Source organism: Pristiophorus japonicus, chromosome 15 (assembly GCF_044704955.1).
Source record: "Pristiophorus japonicus isolate sPriJap1 chromosome 15, sPriJap1.hap1, whole genome shotgun sequence".
Taxonomy (NCBI): domain Eukaryota; kingdom Metazoa; phylum Chordata; class Chondrichthyes; family Pristiophoridae; genus Pristiophorus; species Pristiophorus japonicus.
The window spans coordinates 69,986,736-70,006,201 of NC_091991.1; the positions used below are offsets into that span (position 1 = coordinate 69,986,736).

At 45.8% G+C, this 19,466-nt stretch overlaps 1 protein-coding gene across 8 annotated transcripts in view; it reads right to left on the minus strand.

The window, feature by feature from the left end:
- cadps2 (Ca++-dependent secretion activator 2) overlaps positions 1-19,466 on the minus strand; it is an 863,559-nt gene that overhangs the window by 257,080 nt on the left and 587,013 nt on the right. For all 8 annotated transcript variants that reach the window (XM_070900583.1, XM_070900582.1, XM_070900585.1 and 5 more), the window contains 3 exons: positions 12,895-12,961; positions 7,401-7,509; positions 6,244-6,456 (listed from right to left, as the gene is read on the minus strand). In XM_070900583.1, coding sequence (XP_070756684.1) covers positions 6,244-6,456; positions 7,401-7,509; positions 12,895-12,961 — 389 coding nt within the window. The remainder of the gene's footprint in view (positions 1-6,243; positions 6,457-7,400; positions 7,510-12,894; positions 12,962-19,466) is intronic.

The window sequence follows — 19,466 nt, forward strand, 5'->3', positions numbered from 1 at the left end:
GCTTTAAACTTTCACCTATAATTTGCGGTAATAGACAAAAACCGGCATCAATTAGATGAGGTTGATGTATGCTTCTTTAAATAGTGAAACTGCTGATCAAGTGACATCAGACAGTGTTGCCAACACTATTTGACTGGATCCAGATCGTAGAATTTTACAGCACAGAAGGAGGCCATTTGGCCATCGTGCCTGTGCCGGCTCTTTGAAAGAGCTATCCAATTAGTCCTACTCACCTGCTCTTTCCCTGTCATTTTTGACTTTCCATGTATTTATCCAATTCCCTTTTGGAAGTTACGATTGAATCTGCTTCCACCCTCCTTTCAGGCAGTGCATTTCCGATTATAACAACGCACTTCGTAAAAGAAATTCTCCTCAGCTGCCCCACGGTTCTTTTGCCAATTATCTTACATCTGTTTCTTACTATATACTCTATTAAAACCCTTCATACTTTTTAACACTTCTATTAAATCTCCCCTTAACCTGCTCTGCTCGAAGGAGAAAGTGGTGCCATTCTCGTTAATCTCCTCTTCACCCTCTTCATTGCCGTGTCATCCTTCCTGAAGTCTGCTGCCCACTATTGACAGGATACTCCAGCTAGAGGCTCTAGAAAATCAGCCCAACCCAAGAGAGTCATGTATTTCCTCCAGTTAAATCAGTCATGCACGTCTTTCTTGCAATACTGGAAATGATGGATAAATTCAGAATGCCTTCACCCTGGTGAATCTCTGAATACCCTTCAAAGGCATTTCTGCACAAGAATGGATTCTAAGACGTGCATCACCCCTCATGGAAACATACTGGCAGTAATCTAGATCCATCAGGCTTCTAAGACACATATGAACTTGTTGGTAAAAAGCCCCCATCATTTCAGCGATCCTTCCACTGCCATTTCCCCAGCCCCTTTAGTTCACACTCTTCTTTAAGAAGTTTTGAATTTAATGAGCAAACCTCAGTTGGGAATCTCTTCATTGACTTCTAACAAACAATTATTGCACACTAGAAGATATACCAGTGCTGGGTCCTTCTCCCCTCATCATGTCAGATCCCTTTATCTGGTGTAGTGAATTTTTGGGCTCAATTTACCCCAAGTTTTTTGCCACACTTGAAGAGTTATACCCATTTTTTTGGGGCCCAACTACGGCAAAAAAAAATCATCCCAGTTTCCCCGTTTGAATTGTTGATTTTGGCGCCACCTAGCCGATCCTTTAGCTGTGGGCATGGAGCCTAAGATCTGCATCAAAAAGATCAGGTTGCCAAGGTAACCAGGGACACACTGCGGGCTGAGGCTGGAAAGTGAAACATACAACACATTCTGGCCAGCTCACAGCAACCTGCACAAACACCTTACACATTGCAGCAACTTACCGGCATTAAATTATTAAAGTGTTTATGCCAAAAGTCTATCTCCCCCTCCCGATGCCTGTACCTTCTGCTATCCCTGGCCGAAGGGCCTCCTGGTGCCGGTACCTGCTCCTAACTCTGGCCGAAAGGCTTCCCACCCATCCCGATGCCGGTGCCCTCTACTTTCCCTGGCCAAAAGGCCTCTGCCCCCATCTCGCGCACTCTCTCTCCCCTCTCTGCTGCTGCTGTCAGGCCGTGGAACTGCATCTGCTGCACTGATTTTCTTAACTGCCCAGAAGGTTTTTCCACAGCGGTCAAATACGTCGTGCTAAGAAAAATTGGAGTAAATCGGAGCTGGCCAAACTTGCTCAAATGGTCAGAATTGGCGCAGGTGACAGGTTACATCCCAAATGAGGTAAAAAAAAACCTAACCTAAAAAAATCGGAACTAACTGAGTTACACTGGCCCACAATCTTTGGGGAAACTTGGATATTTAAATTTAGGCCTAAAAAACGGCGCAAATAACTGGGGAAAATTGAGCCTAATATATCAAGATGCAGCCTGCCTGACGGTTTCATCTCAAATTCACTCATATGCACAATTGTATATTTCCTTTATATTTAAAGAAATCAAAATAATAAACTTGTGCCTGTCTTCCATTAATATTCCTGTAATGCTCACACCCTCTAGGCATTATTTAATCTGGAATTGGTTACATCTACAAGAATGAGAAAATATTTCTCCAAATTACACGGAAATGAAAACACTAAACTAAACAAGGCTCTCAAGACGATACGTAAATACTGCCGTCGTTCTTTACGTGAGTAAATTCACCATCAAGGGGAAACAAGCTTTCTGCATGAGCGAGCTAAAAGCACAAATGTGACAAGGCAGAGGGCCATAGCACGCAGACAGGTGAAGGGGCAGGTATCTGCCGCATGCAGTGTTTATCAGACAGTGGCAAAGCAAGACGTTAGCACAAGCCTGTAAATGACAGCTCACACAGCCGACTCGAGAGCGAGAGAGAGAGAGACAGACAGACAGACAAAGACTTGGCAGCATACACCTAGCACTTACCCTTGGCTCCAGCTACATGTTAGCAAAGCAAGGAGAATAAAGCATATTGAGGTGAAACAAATCGACAATAGAAAGATGTAGGGCTGTGCCGATCAAACAGAACTGATGCAACCGATTAAAGGGCTTTGGCGTCAGGTTGAAGTGTTTGGCAGAGCATTTTAACATGTCCTTGGACAGACATGGCTACAATGAAGAGCCAGCTGTTACGGCATGCCGCTGCTGATTGTGACTGGTGCCATAAAATAATTTTATTTTTAATTGTTTTTAAAAAAATCTAAGATTAAAATGCACAAACTACACGGATACAATATCGCACAGTGCAACTTTGTCACGGTGGACGACAAAGCAGCAATGTAGCAGAATTGTTTGGTGTGGGCTCTTGCTGGGTTCCTCCAGAAAGTACACCTGGCCAACACTCCCCTATTGAATGGCACGGCCCCTTTAAACACCAACACACAGTGCAAGAAACACACAAACAATTATTGAGTTTGTCACTGAGCCAGTGATGACAGGTGGGATAAAACACTCCACACACACATACTGGGGGCCTGGATATTTCAAACTTATCACATAGGAAAATGCTGCGATGATGGTACCAACAATTCAAACAGCTTCAGATGCATTCTGGGTTTGGATCTGTCCTGGCTGAAAAAATGGAATTTGAAGGATTTGGGATGCATTTAGTGTGACATTAGTTGCACAGCAGTAGATAACTCATTAAGACTGGAAATTGCATCGGTTTTAGGAGAGTTTAATATATTGTAACACACAATTAACTAAGCTCATTAACTGAATGACCATTCAATTCTACAGCAACTTGTTGGACTAAAATTAAATTTCAAACTTGACTGATGCACAAACATACCGACAGATGGTGTAGGATCCTAGAAATGAAGGGGGTGAAACATAGATACATTAAAAGAATAAGCACAGTATATTTAGTTACCAAAACAGTGCACTAGACAGAAAGAAGTAAACGTAAGGCCTTTACAGCAGTGCAACTTAGCACATTGTGGGGGAATGTTGTGGCCTCCAACACAGGGTGTGGGTGGCATGAAGATCACGGGGAAGATCTCAGCGCCCAATCCTGCCGTTGCAGTGGCCAGGGCCATTTTGGCAGTGTCTTTGGATTAGGCAGCCCGGGGCACAGCCTGAAGCAACCTAGCAGCTAATTTGGGTATTTCAATCAGTCTCCCAGGATGTCAACAGCATCCCAATGCCATTTTAGGGTTCAACTGAATGGCACGTGCGCATTACACGCTTCGTCCAGCATTAGCTGGCAGTCCAGCCGAAGAGGAGCCCAAAGGCAAGTCCGTGTTTATTCTTGTGGGACCAGGCAGAGGAGGAGGCTGCCTGATATTGTGGCAGCCAGGGGTCAGCGGGCAGTCCCGGGGCACTCGATTTCTGCCCGCAGCTCACCAGCCCTATGTCAATGAGGGGTGTCCATCAAAATAGACTGGGCAGTGCGTCAGCACGACTGGCCAGCTTGCTGGCCCACTCCGCAAGCTGACCACCCAGAAACCGCATGAAAGAAAAGTCCAACCCCTTGCTTCTTTGCATCATTGTCAACATTGTACAAGACATGAGGAACATGCAAACATTCAGAAGCAGAAAGTAACAAACTGTCTCAGATCGGTCAGCTACGTTTTTTTTTACTTAAAGTTTTGTCTTGTGATAATTTTGGTGATTATCAGATGTTGGCCAATGGAAGTTTATTTTTCATTTAGCCTGCAGTCAGCATCAAGACATGCCATAATATGCCATACAAGATCAGGCTGGGGTGCATGCTAAAGCTGCCGCTACACTTCCAAACAATGGTGGAGATTTTCACACCACCCATTCTTGTCTTCCCTCGAAGTGAGATTGCCATTTCATGAACAATTCTACAGCAACCTCTCCTGCCACTCCCTGTATATGTCCCTGCAATCCATTTTTCTTCATGCTCAGAGTATTGAGATCACATTGGTCGAAGGCACCAAAGACATCCACGACGGGTGCTGTGCTGCCTGATATCATGAGCAAGAGCTTTCCTCGGCTCAATATCAACCGGTAGATGCTAATTCTGTTTGGCAGTCCCTGAACCTGGTGTGTAGGCCATAAGCCACGGACAGATGCCTATATGTTTTCTGCAGGGCGAGCAGTTAGATTAGCTGTTGTGGATCTTTTTCTTTGTGTGTGGTATGATTGAGAACTTATCGAGGTTACAATACTGGGGGGGGAAGCTGGATTTGATATTTTTTCATCTGCGCAAAAGGGAAATGGTTTAGAGAATAAGGAGGATAGGCAGTGTATTGATGTAAGCTTCTCCATATTTTCTTTAATAATTCAAGAAATGTCCTCTTATGAAACTTGAATGGTATAATTAATATGCTGAAAGGCCACATTTAACAATGCTAATATTTGCATATGTAAATTCTATTACCTAAAAAACAGATTTTTGAAACAAAGCATACTATAGACACACAGATCATGTCTCCATATAAACTTAATCCAGAGATTTACCATTACATGGTTGGAGGAATTTAAAGTGGAAAAATCGGAAGCAAACCTATATCAGAAATGTGAAAAAAGTGAGCATTAGTGCTGTGATCAGGACCTGCCGCTATAAAATATTTTTTTCTGATAAAAACATAAAGTAATGGGAACTGTACCAATGGTATGTGTGACCTGGGATTGCTTCATGATGTTGCTGGGTACAAGACAAAAAAAAATCAAAGTTGGTTCAAAGAGCCCGAGTTGTCCAAACCCTTTCCTGGAAGCCCTGCCCCCTGCTCCAAACACTCAAACCATAGATGGAAAATAACTTCAGGAAACTTCCAAGGAAACGTCCAGCAGTACCATTTACTAGGTAGATGGCCAAGTATACATGCTATAAAATGTTACATGCCAGCTTGTTCCACATATACTGCTAGCCCATGCCAAGCCCGAGCACCAACTCTATTTTGCTGCTTGTCATGCATGCCCATACTCCAGCAGGGAACAAATTCAAGCTGCAATTTAAATGGATACCATTGGTACACTCACATCTTCAAAGAGCTTCATATATAAAAGCATTGTGCGACAACCTTAATGCATAATCGCTGACTAACACACAGGATGGCAATATGGCCACCTTCAATTTAGGTGGTACAGTTCTGGTTATATGGATCGGAGCCAGATATGCTGGGCCTGCCTGTTTCACTCCTGCACTTTAGCAAATGGCAAATATATCTGATATCTTAATGTGCTTATGAATAACACACTTACAACTTTGCTAAAAATAAAAACATAGGAAATCTTATGCTTTTAATATTGCTGCACAAAGTGGCAAGAAAATATTATCCCAGCATACTGTTTTGTCAGCAAACACAAAGAAACGGCTACAGAGTGACAATAGCCCTTTATGAATACAGGTTCATAAACCTTGTCCTCACAGCTTCAATATTTGATAACAGAATAAGGTGAGGCCTGAAGTGATCTTTCTTGCAGCTCAGAAGGGTTGTGTTATGATAACAGCTAAGGACAAAAGAGAAGACAGAGGAAAAAGTGCTTTTATCCATCTAGGTTGCCTTTTCTTTCGGTCTTCATTAGGGTATGTGCAGACCACTTCCATTGCCCCCCTAACCTAAAATCCATCATTCTTCCCACTGCTGAATAGGAACAGCTTAAATTGCTTAGAATAGCAATAATTATACGCAAGATAATTAAACATGGAAAGCTTAACATTTGAAACATAACACTGCTGAAGAGGTTACAGGAGTCTCATTGTGTGACTAGGAAAACCGTGACATACTGCTGCTTCTGAAGAAATTAGAGCTCAAATTAAATTGTTTCTGGCATACTCACAGAACTGAGAAATAGGCACATCTGGCAGTTGTGCACTTCCTCCCTTGGCATTCAGCTTCTGGACCTGGGATGGAGGGACAGGCTTGTAGGACTGGCCTGTAGCTCTGTACATCGCTTGAACCCACAGCACCCGATCCTGTTCATCATCACTTGCATACACTACTGTGTCACCTTCTTTAACTGCATTGAAGAATGCCCGGCCACCATCTAGACCTGCAAATGAATTACCAGGATCAAGTTATAGCTTCCTTTTACATGCTCAACTCTTGTTTAAATCGTTAACTCATCCCGACTAACCATCTTCCTTCTGGAAAGCTTAAACGTTTCTAAACTTCCTCAATGCTCATCGCTTTAAGTATAATCTGACTCGTACATTGTAAACCCTTGGCGTAACCAATGCAATCTACTGCTCTGGCTATATATCCTAATATTCGGGTTTTTAATTACTTCTCCACTTTGCCAAGACTTTGACAATGAGATGCCCCAAGTTTACCTATGTTAATTCAATTTGATTAGTTGAATATTTAAGTTTCCTCTTGGTAAGTATGTAAATGTTGACTCATTCTCCTCCCTGCCACCCCTTTAGTGGTATAGAACTGCTAAAACCCTTATCAATATAATCTGGGAAGGTCAGCACTTTTAATACTTTATCCCCCAGAAAGACTTTTATTAAGAGAGGGATTTGATGGATAAAGCCTGACCCCGGTCATCTCCACTTTTCAAAGAATCATACAGCGCAGAAGGAGGCCATTCGGAGCATCGCACTCTTTGAAAGAGGTGTCCAATTAATACTCCTATTATAAATGTTTTCCTCCCCTACTTTAGCTATTGGAACAATTGAAAACAAAAGGACACATTTGACTTCAAACATCAGAAGAGGGGCCATTTGCATTTCTTTATCGTAATGTGCGCGACCGAACAGATCCAAAAACAGCCGCAGCAAATAAAACGTGTAAAGCTGCTGAAAGTAGCAAATTTGCGCTTTGCCACAGAAACTGCACAGCCCAACTGTGATCCATCCACATGCCTTTTACACCAAGAAAAACACTTTAGACAGCAGAATCTCTAGTGTATTCCACCCTCCTTCTATTCTATTAAAACATTCTGATTCGCAACCACAAAATAGTCGATTGTTTTTTTCCCTCTAACAGCGATACCTGGCTGTGGTTCTGTGTAGTCCACTGTGTATCCTTCCAGTTGCATTAATTCCTGGGGCTCAGATTTCTTTTCTCTGTAACTACACATAGCAAACGTGTACTGACTAACCTGAAACAACAAGCAAGGCAGATTTAGCCGCAAGGACATATTACACCAGATCCCATATATTAAAAAAAAATATATATATATATAAAATAGGAGACAACACATAAATAATTCAGAACTATTTTCTCATTTGCAAAATTATGTGGAATAATTGCTACATGCAAGTACATCTCCTTGGGGTAGGTGGTCTGAATAGCGGAGTTGACATACGAAGGTGTAAAACACGCGTACTACACATTTAGAAAGGTACAATTAAGTTTAATGTCGGTAGGCATGTACCTCCACTTCAAGTTTGCATCCTCGTTCTTCTAAGTTTACAACTGCAGTGGTGAAAAAGTTGGAAGTGTTATGTTCAGAATAACGCCACAAGACTGTATACTGTAAGCTCAAACTGTTGTGACCTTGGTCTCTTTAATGTAACTCCAGAGTGAGGAAGCAGCATGGTAGACTGCCTTTTATACCTGCTTGCACAGGGTGTGCAGGTGACCCTTGGGTCTCCAACAGGTGCGCCCCTTGATGGCAAGTCTTACACATTGGTAAAGTTTACATAAATAACATCACTCCCCCCCAAAGTCTTAGATACAAGTTATTTACAAGTTGAGGTGATCCGGGGCTCTATGATCTCGGGTTGGTCACCTGAGTTGAAGTCCTGGGTGGGTGAGTTGGTTGGATCATTGCTGCACTGCGGCACGGTTGGTCTGATCGGACTGTTGGGCATGGTGGGTTCATCCTCGTGATTAACAGCGAGGTCGATTGCTGGTTGGGTGTGTGTTGGTGGATCAATGATGGTAATGTCCTCTTCAAACTGTTCTTGGTTGTCAGTGAATCGCAGTTTGGTCTGATCCAAATGCTTTCTGCACGTTGGTCCATTCAAAAGTTTGACAACAAACACTCTATTCCCCTCCTTGGCTAAAACAGTGCCAGCAACCCATTTGGGATCATGACCGTAATTAAGAACAAACACAGGGTCATTAACCTCAATGTCACGCGATACAGCCGCGTGATCGTGGTACAAGTTATGCCGGTGACGCTGGGTTTCTACATGATCTTTGAGATCCGGGTGGACTAAGGAGAGCCTGGTTTTAAGTGCTTTCTTCATTAACAATTCTGCAGGAGTAACCCCGGTAAGTGAATGGGGTCGCATCCGGTAGCTGAGCAGAACCCGAGATAACCGGGTCTACAGGGAACCGCCATCACGCGTTTCAAGCTCTGCTTGATAGTTTGGACTGCCCGTTCCGCTTGACCATTGGATGCGGGCTTAAACGGGGCAGACCTGACATGCTTGATACTATTGCGGGTCATGAACTCATTGAATTCTGAGCTGGTGAAACATGGTCCATTGTCACTAACAAGGATGTCGGGCAAACCAAGGGTGGTGAACATGGCCCGGAGGCTTTCAATGGTGGCAGTGGATGTACATGAAAACATTATTATACATTCAATCCATTTAGAGTAAGCGTCCACTGCTACTAGGAACATCTTTCCTAGAAAGAGGCCAGCGAAATCTACGTGGACCCTGGACCATGGTTTGGAGGGCCATGACCACAGACTCAGTGGGGCCTCCCTTGGTGCATTGCTCAACTGTGAGCAAGTGTTACATTGGTGCATGCATGACTCCAATTCGGAGTCAATGCTGGGCCACCAAACATGCGACCTAGCAATAGCCTTCATCATGATTTTTCCTGCGTGGGTACTGTATAGGTCACGTATACACGTTTGTCTGCCTTTTTGTAGCAAAACCACACGATTCCCCATAGGAGACAATCCGAATAGATGGACATGTCATCTTTGCGTCGGTAAAGCGACTTAATTTCGTCTTGCATTTCCCCGGGAACAGCCGACCAGCTCCCATTAAGGACGCAACGTTTTACTAGTGATATCACAGGGTCCTGGCTAGTCCAGGTCCTGATCTGGCGAGCCATGACGGGTGACCCCTTGCTCTCAAAATCATCCATTACAAGAAGCAAGTCTGCAGGTTGCGCCATTTCCACCCCGGTGGTGGGCAATGGTAGCCGGCTGAGGGCATCAGCACAGTTCTCAGTGCTGGTCTGTAGCGGATTACATAGTCATGTGCAGATAATGTTAGTGCCCATCTTTGGATGCGGGATGAAGCATTGGTGTTAATACCTTTGCTTTCTGAGAACAGCAAAATGAGCGGTTTGTGGTCGGTTTCGAGCTCGAACCGGAATCCAAATAGGTATTGGTGCATTTTCTTAACCCCGTATACGCATGCTAATGCTTCTTTCTCAACCATACTGTGGGCTCTTTCAGCCTTAGATAAACTTCTGGACACATAAGCAACCGGTTGCAGTTTGCCTGACACATTGGCTTGCTGTAACACACAACCAACCCGGTACAAAGATGCATCGCAAGCTAGTACTAAACGTTTACACGGGTCATACAATACAAGTAAATTGTTAGAACATAGCAGGTTTCTGGCCTTGTTAAAGGCTGTCTCTTGAGGTTTAGCCCAGTCGTCACCCTTGCGTAGCAATAAATGCAAAGGCTCCAGCAAAGTGCTCAACCCCGGTAGAAAGTTACCAAAATAGTTGAGGAGTCCCAGGAACGAACGCAGCTCCGTCACATTCTGTGGTTTGGGTGCATTCTTGTTGGCCTCCGTCTTGGAATCCGTGAGTCTGATGCCGTCCGCCACAATCTTTCTCCCCAAAAATTCGACCTCTGACACCAGGAAAACACACTTGTAGCGTTTCAGCCTGAGTCCCAATCTGTCCAGTCGCTTTAGAACCTCTTCCAGGTGTGTGCAAGTGTTCGGTGGTGTTGCGACCAGTGATCAGGATGTTATCTTGAAACACCATGGTGTGCGGCACCGATTTCAGCAGACTCCATCTTCCTCTGGAAGATGGCCGCAGCCGAGCGAATCACAAAAGAGCATCTGTGGTATATGAACAGTCCTTTGTGTGTGTTGATGCACGTCAATTTTTTCGAAGGTTCAGCCAGCTCCTGTGTCACGTAAGCAGAGGTTAGATCTAGCTTGGTGAACGACTTGTGAACGACATCCCCCCTGCTAGCGTAGCGAACAGATCATCCGCTTTGGATAGTGAGTACTGGTCCTGTAACGAGATTCGGTTGATCGTTACCTTGTAGTCCCCGTAGATTCTGACTGTCCCATCACTTTTCAACACCGGAACAATTAGACTGGCCCACTCGTTGAACTCGACTGGCGATATGATCCCCCCTCGTTGAAGTCTGTCCAGCTCGATCTCGACTTTCTCTCGCATCTTGTATGGAACTGCTCAGGCCTTGTAATGAACGGGTCGTGCAGCAGGGACGAGATGGATCTGCACTTTGGCGCCTGTGAAGTTGCCGAAGCCTGGCTCGAATAACGACAGGAATTTGTTTAGCACTTGGGCGCACGAGGTGTCATCCACCGAAGACAGTGCTTTGATGTCATTCCAGTTCCATTGGATCTTTCCTAGCCAGCTTCTGTCGAACAGCAATGGACCATCGCCTGGTACAATCCATAGTGATAAATCATACACAGTTCCATCGTACAATACTTTCACTGCCGCACTGCCATTGACTGGTATGAGCTCTTTGGTGTAAATGCACAGCTGTGTGTGAATCGGGCTTAGTTTTGGCCTTTGTGCCTTGTTGCCCCACAGTTTCTCAAAAGCCTTCTGGCCCATAATTAACTGACTCGTCCTCGTGTCCAATTCCATGGAAACTGGAATGCCGTTTAATTTGACTTTCAACATTATCGGAGGGCTTTTGATGGTGAAGGTGTGTACTCCATACACTTCCTCTTCAGCCTCGGGTTGAGTTGCCTCTCTTACTCGTTCAGTGTGATCTGCGCCAGATCGGTCATCTTCTGCCGACTCTGCCACGTGGTGAGTCGCAGGGCATTTGCACATTCGCTGGAGGTGCCCCATTGTTCCACAGCCCCTGAACACGTAGTGCTTGAATCAACATTGATGGGCTCTATGATTGCCCCTACAGTGCCAACATGGTGTTAATGGATTCGCATTCATGCCCCATGGCGGACTCTGAGTCATCCTCTGCAGGCATGTAGGTCCTGCCATGTACAGTTCTGCCTGCTAAAGGTGTTATTTTATGCACAGTACTTGCCGGTGAGCTTCGATGCTGCAAAGATATCTGTTTAGTGTTATTGTTCGTGGACATGAAAGCCTGGGCTATCATGATGGTCTTGCTCTGATCTGAGGATTCGGCAGACAGCAGTTTGCGAAGAATGACCTTGTGGCTGATTCCAAGCATGAAAAAATCCCGCAACATTTTCCCCCAAAAATCCAGCAAATTCGCACAGTCCCGCAAAGCATCTTAGGTCGGCGACATAGCTCGGCACGTTCTGGCCCTTGGAGCGATATTGCATGTACCTGGCCATTAGGATGCTCTCATTCGGCTTGAGGTGTTCCCGAACCAGCGTGCACAACTCTGCATATGTCTTGTCCATTGGTTTCGTCAGTGCTAGCAGATTTTTGACGCCGCCATATATCGTGTACCCACAAACGGTGAGGAGAATCGCCCTGCGCTTGACCGCAGTATCTTCCATATCCAGCTCATTGGCCATGAACTACTGATCAAGACGCTCAATGGAGACTTCCCAATCATCACCCTCAACAAATCTCTCAAGAATACCAATGGTAGCCATAACCGCTTGAAAGTTCGTGATCTGTTACTCGTTGCCAATTGTTATGTTCAGAATAACTCCACAATACTGTACACTGTAAGCTCAAACTGTTGTGACATTGGTCGCTTTTAATGCAACTCCAGTGTGAGGAAGCAGCATGGTAGACTGCCTTTTCTACCTGCTTGCCCAGGGCATGCAGGTGGCCCTTCAGTCGGCTATGGGTGTGCCCCCTGGTGGCAAGTCTTACACACTAGTAAAGTTTACATATATAACAGGAAGAATTTTTTTAATGCAGACCCTCCTTTTTAATAAACACTTCCTACTCTCTCAGGACCGCATGTAGTGCTTATCATGATCTTGGGAGACACTCCTCGAGATGATCACTCCTCGAGCTGTTAGAGCGAATTCAACAGATCCACACTTCTAACAGGAAGACGCACACTAAGGGAGTGAGGGTCAGAGTTAAACTCACAGCACTGTCGTGCCTCTTTTCCGACCTGTGCTTCCTTTGAGCCCAGGTCCCCAATGGCCAAAAACAGAAAATGCTGGGGGCAGTCAGCATGTCAGGCAGCATCCGTCGAGAAAACATGAGCCAGTTGAGGCTTCAGTTATAATAAACCCCATCTTACCAATGGCCATGCTGAAATTACTTTGTGGCTCATGAGTGCAATGGAAAAAGCACTCAATCCATTTCCCCGCCTTCACAAAAATCAAAGGTATCTGCAAACCCATGGCAACTTCAGAAGAAACGATGAATTAACCTGAATGGTTCACTCACTAACCTGCACCAGGACAAAGTATCGCTTCTTCCACCGCTTCCAAACCTTCTGCCCAAGCGCATAAAGGTACCTGCAGTTAAGAACCAAGATTTTACTCTATGTAGACGACAATCATTTTCAGCACAACATAAAATAAGAATTATTTTCGGGAAAAAAAAACGAAAGATAATTTGGAGTAATCCAACTGCACTTGTTTATGTCAAAGTGAGAACGAGGGGGTCTTCCAAAGGCTCAGGGAGTTTATACAAGGTATAATGGTCCAAGGTCCAACCCTCGATCCATGATGAAATAGCTGATCTGAATCAGATCATTGGTAGGGTCGCTGAAATTGTACAGAATATCCCAGGCATTAGGAGAGAGAAAATAAAGCGAATGAGATTCCTGGTCTATCAAAGCGATCATACAATATTCAAGGAGCTTACCAGTAGCACAAGGAGTTTATTGTTCACCCTGGTTATCTCCAGGATTACTTCATGCATAAGGTCATGTTTTAGTTCATGTTTTGGGCTTGCCTGTGGGGGGCAGTCCTTTGCATTGGGCACGAGAAAAACAAAAATTACCCGAATCATAACAATTTGGAATTAAAATCTTAAGGAAAGGATGGGAAGGGAGAAAATTGGTGAGCTAAAAGAAAATGATAGTTGGGAGTATCGCAATACCATTTTATATATTAAGATGCATCACATTTATCATGAAAGATTTGAAAAACAGAGACAAAAGCAGAAAATAATATTTTTCAGCCAATTACTACACACTTCAGCTATGATCACAGTGCATGTTGTTAATATAAACATTACGACACAATTACAAAAACTTTGACAAAGTACACAGCAACATTTTTAGAGATACCAACTACAGGTTGAACCTCCCTTATCCAGAACCCTCGGGACCTGGCCTGTTCTGGATAAGAGATTTTTCTGGACGAGGGGTGGTCACGTTAAATTGGATGGTATAGGTACTGAGCAAGGGGATATCGGGGCTGGCTGGCTTGGGGCTGGGAGTGCGGCAGAGAGATCATGTGGGGGTGGGGGCGTCAGTGGATCATGGGGTCAGGTCAGCAATTGCCGGAGTCGGCAACGAGGAAGGACTTCAATTTCTTCATGTCGGAGTTCTGCAAATGCGCCACCCGGTGGCCGGGAATGGTTCTGGACGAGGGGTGGTTCTGGATAAGGGAGTTCTGGATAAGGGAGGTTCAACCTGTACTCTTCCCCCTCCAGTTGGTTTCTGGCCCCTTCATCTGATTAGGCCTATGTCCATATAACATGCCATACCTCAGCCACTAATGTAGGCAGGGGACACACTGACTGGTTCCTTACAATACATGTCTGCTGGGAGCAGTCTGCGGGGACCTAGTCTCCAGCTTTCCATTTCTCCTTTTTGGGAAGCATCCAATTTCAATGAAGCACTTTCTCCCTCTCACTAAATGTCGTGGATGAGATTAGGAACTGGTCATGCATAAAATTTCAGGAATGATTGGGTAGATATATAATTCCTCGACGTGCTGGATTGGTGCACCTACCTGTTCTACTAAGGCTCCAATATGCACTGTCAATTGTAATATATCGACAGACGCATTAACACTGTTACATCTCTGAAGAGCTAGGTGTGTGATTAAGTGTTGTGAAAGTCAAATCTCATATCACAAGCGCACAATCCATTTGTCCAGTAATAGACCATATGCAGCCACGAGATTGAGTGGGTATCATACCCTGCTGACCTGCTAAGACATGAGACCCTGACTTTGGTGCCCACCCTTCTTCATGAACTGGTACACATGGGGCATTGTGAGTTGCAAAAAGGTGCCGGGCGCAGTTATGCTGGTGCTTGCACATTGCACAAATTTCCGCTGATTGAGGGCACAAAGCTCACACCAGAAATTGACAAGAGTTTCAGTAAACTCTTAAAATGAGAGTGAGATGATGGTGTGTGCACTGTTTTCTGAACTTTAAATATGAAAAACGTCAGGTGCAATCCTGCCAATATACAATGGATGTCTAATGGGAATTAGCTGCAGATGGAAGTTCATATAAAGCAAGGGTTTTCAATCTGGGGTCTGCCAAATCAGCAACTTGCAAGAATAAAATCTTTAAAAAAATCCCATTCTGCAAGCAGGGTCAACAAAAAAAGAGCAAGTCTGATCACTACCGGTGTCAGTGGTGCCCTGTTTAATACGAAGAATGAGACCTTTAAATGGGCTATATATTTTTTTTTAACCAACCTCCAAAAAAGAGTTTAATTCAGGACACTGCTGCAATGTTGAGCCGTTGTACTGCCGCCGTCGCTGATGTTAGAAGCGAGGAGACCCCAAACCCTCTCCTCCCCTCCCTCAGATCCGTTAGTGACAATTAGCAACGGGTTCTTGTCCCTCCTACCCGCCATGTTTTAATTGGATAAGCAGAGCAGTTTTGTGGGGTAATGGGCCGAGAACTAACCAGGTCCAAGTCCCAGGGGCGAGCTGTGGATGGCTATGAAAGTTGACCTTATTTATATAAAATACACCATTTTGCATTGGGAAGTGAGCCTGGACCTTAGGAGCGCATCGTATATGGTGATCCATCTGATTTTCTGCTGTGGGGTCTTGCTGTGTGCAAAATTGCTGCTGGTTTTTAACCATGTGACAGGAGCCACTCGTTGTGTTACAGGGAGGTCCATTAATTTTTAACGGGAGGCTGGTCTCAGAAGCAAACAGGTTGAAAATCCCACATATAAAGGACACAACAAGAAGATTGTGTCAGCAGCTCGATGGTTATTTCTGGCGCTCACTCTTGCAGTTTGTATTCTGCTGCCAGTTAGGATTTTATGAGCCTTTGCGGAATAAGAGGTTGTGGGGAATGGGCAGGGAAGTGGACCTGAGTCCATGATCAGATCAGCCACGATCGTATTAAATGGCGGAACAGGCTCGAGGGGCCGTATGGCCTACCCCTGCTCCTATTTCTTATGTTCTTACGTTCTTATGTTAATTGCTCGACACCCCTTTTTAAAAATCTACATCTTCATTAGACACACCAATGGGTTTCCCAATGGGAATGGTCATGTCTGTGAACTTTCTGGAAGAGGAAGAGGTAAACCAGTGGAGAAATACCAGGCGGGACAGAATGCAACAGAAATGTTCTATACCCACCCACTGGTACCTGCACACACACATCTACTAACAGTGGTGCAAATATCTTGCTTTAGCAGAGAATTAGTGCATACAAGTGCTGCAACTCCGAGTAGATTGTGATCGCAGGTTCAATGGAACAAATATGACATGCAAAGGCCTGACAAACCAACGTTTTAACAATAGTAACAATAATAATAATTATGGAAGCATCCTAATCATATTACATCATGTTTATAGTGGAGGGCATAAAAGAAAGCATGTCAGGGTGAACAACAGTCAGCACAGCCCAATTATCCATTCCACCCAAGGTGCCATCAACCATATCTGCAGGCACTGTCACATCAACCTTGCAATGACAATGGGGAACCTTCTTCACAGGGTCCAGGTCAGTAGACCATCAGTTGTTGAACTGTGCCATCTGCTACAAGCTAACATGCACCATAGGGCTGGCAGAGCAAGTGATGATACCAGTTAAGTGCAGCCTCAAAAGCCTGCATCCATCACCTTGCAGGCACACTGCAATGCTGACTTATGGCGATGGCACAGTGAAGAAGCAAGTAGGGCTGTCCTCTTCACAACCACCTCATGCAGCACTAGCACTGTTGTGTATCTGTAAAGCATGCACTCCCATGTTCCGCCATCAGGGAGTGCAGCCCCTGAAGTTCCAAGGGATCCCAGCATCCCTTGGGAGCACTGTATATAAGCCGGCCCCTAAAGCCTGTTCCTCACACTGGAGTGTTTTAATAAAGACTGAGATCACTATTACTTTAACCTCCCTGTGTGCCGTCTCATCTGTGTTAGGAACACAATAACTGGCGACGAGTATACGAATCCAATGCAAAGATGCAGCAAACTGTGAGCATCCTGGAGAAGTTCTCGGAGGGTGAGGACTTGGAAGCCTATGTCGAATGGCTAGACCAGTACTTTGTAGCCAACGAGCTGGACGGGGAAGGTAGCGCTGCAAAAAGGAGAACGGTCCTCCTCGCGGTCTGCGGGACACCGACCTACAGCCTCATGAAGAATCTTCTGGCTCCAGTGAAACCCACAGATAAGTCGTATGAGAAGTTGTGTACACTGGTTCAGGAGCATCTTAACCCGAGGGAGAGCGTGCTGATGGCGAGGTATCGGTTCTATACGTGCCAGTGATCTGAAGGTCAGGAAGTGGCGAGCTACGTCGCCGAGCTAAGGCGACTTGCAGGACAATGTGAGTTTGATGGCAACCTGGAGCAAATGCTCACAGACTTTTTTTACTGGGCATTGGCCACGAGACCATCCTACGAAAACTTTTGACTGTAGAGACACCGACCCTCAGTAAGGCCATTGCGATAGCACAGGCGTTTATGTCAACCAGTGATAACACCAAACAAATCTCTCAGCACACAAGTGCTAGCAATGTTCATCAATTAACTGGAACTATGTTTGCGAGCAGAAATGTACAGGGCAGAAACCACAAGTCTGCAACTGCCAGCAGGGCTCAGGTGACTCAGATGACTCAGGATCCCCAACAAAGGATGAATGTAAGGCAATTCACACCTTGTTGGCGTTGTGGAGGCTTCAACAATGGTTCATGTCGCTTCAAAGGGTATGTTTGCAAGAGCTGTGGAACAATGGGGCACCTCCAATGAGCTTGCAGATGAGCTGCAAGCTCTGCAAAACCTGCTAACCATCACGTGGCAGAAGAAGATCGGTCCATGGTGGATTAAAGCAATTTTGAGCCTCAGAGAGAGGCAGATGCTGAAGTACATGGGGTGCACACACTTTGGACAAAATGTCCACCTATAATGCTAAACGTAAAATTGAATGGCTTACCCGTAGCCATGGAACTGGGCACTGGCGCTAGCCAATCCATCATGAGTAAAAAGATGTTTGACTGTGGTGCAACAAGGCACTCAGACCAGCCCTGAGCCCCATCCACATGAAACTGAGAACGTACACCAAAGAGCTTATCACTGTCAAGGGTACGGTGCATGAACTGCCACTCTGGATTGTCCTGGGCGATGGCCCCAAACTGCTTGGAAGGAGCTGGCTGGGCAAAATCCGCTGGAACTGGGATGACATCCGAGCGCTATCACATGTCGATGAGGCCTCATGTACCCAGGTTCTTAACAAATTTCCTTCCCTTTTTGAGCCAGGCACTGGAAACGTTTCCAGGGCGAAGGTGCATTGAGAGAGGTGGGAGTCAGCGAGAGGCAGCGGCCTATAAAGGCTCAGCAGTCGGGCAGTCCGGGGAGCATCGAGAGAGGCGGGAGTCGGCGAGAGGCAGCGGCCTATAAAGGCTCAGTAGTCGGGCAGTCCGGGGAGCATCGAGAGAGGCGTGAGTCGGCGAGAGACAGCGGCCTATAAAGGCTCAGCAGTTGGTCAGTCCGGGGAGCGTCGAGAGAGGCGGGAGTCGGCGAGAGGCAGCGGCCTATAAAGGCTCAGTAGTCGGGCAGTCCGGGGAGCGGCGGGAGTCGGCGAGAGTCGGCGAGAGGCAGCGGCCTATAAAGGCTCAGCAGTCGGGCAGTCCGGGGAGCATCGAGAGAGGCGGGAGTCAGCGAGAGGCAGCGGCCTATAAAGGCTCAGCAGTCGGGATGTCCGGGGAGAGAGGCGGAGCTTGTACAGCTCCAGCTGGGAGAGAAAGCAAAAAGTAGAAAGAAATCAAAAGGTGACGTCACAGCCAAGGGGGTAAGTGATTGGCGAGTAGTTTTTCTTTTTCTTTTTTATATCAGTCAGTAACTTTTAACATTGTTGTTGTCAATTTAAGGGTATCTAAGGGTTAAGTCATGGCAGGAGAGCTCGGTCACGTGATATGCTCCTCCTGTACCATGTAGGAACTCAGGGACGACACCAGTGTCCCTGATGACTACATCTGCGGGAAGTGTATCCACCTCCAGCTACTGACGGACCGCGTTGCAGAGTTGGAGCGGAGGGTGGATTCACTCTGGAGCATCCACAATGCTGAGAATGACGTGAGTAGCACGTGTAGCGAGTTGGTCTTATCGCAGGTGAAGGGTCCACAGCCAGATAGGGAATGGAAGACCAGCAGGAAGAGCAGTGCAAGGAAGGTAGTGCAGGGGTCCCTTGCGATCATCCCCCTGCAAAACAGATACACCGTTTTGAGTATTGTTGAGGGGGATGACTCACCAGGGGAGGGCAGCAGCAGCCAAGTTCATGGCACCGTGGCTGGCTCTGTTGCACAGGAGGGCAGGAAAAAGAGTGGGAGAGCGATAGTGATAGGGGATTCAATTGTGAGGGGAATAGATAGGTGTTTCTGCGGCCGCAACCGAGACTCCAGGATGGTATGTTGCCTCCCTGGTGCAAGAGTCAAGGATGTCTCGGAGCGGGTGCAGGACATTCTAAAAAGGGAGGGAGAACAGCCAGTTGTCGTGGTGCACATTGGTACCAACGACATAGGTAAAAAAAGGGATGAGGACCTACAAAACGAATTTAAGGGGCTAGGAGCTAAATTAAAAAGTAGGACCTCAAAAGTAGT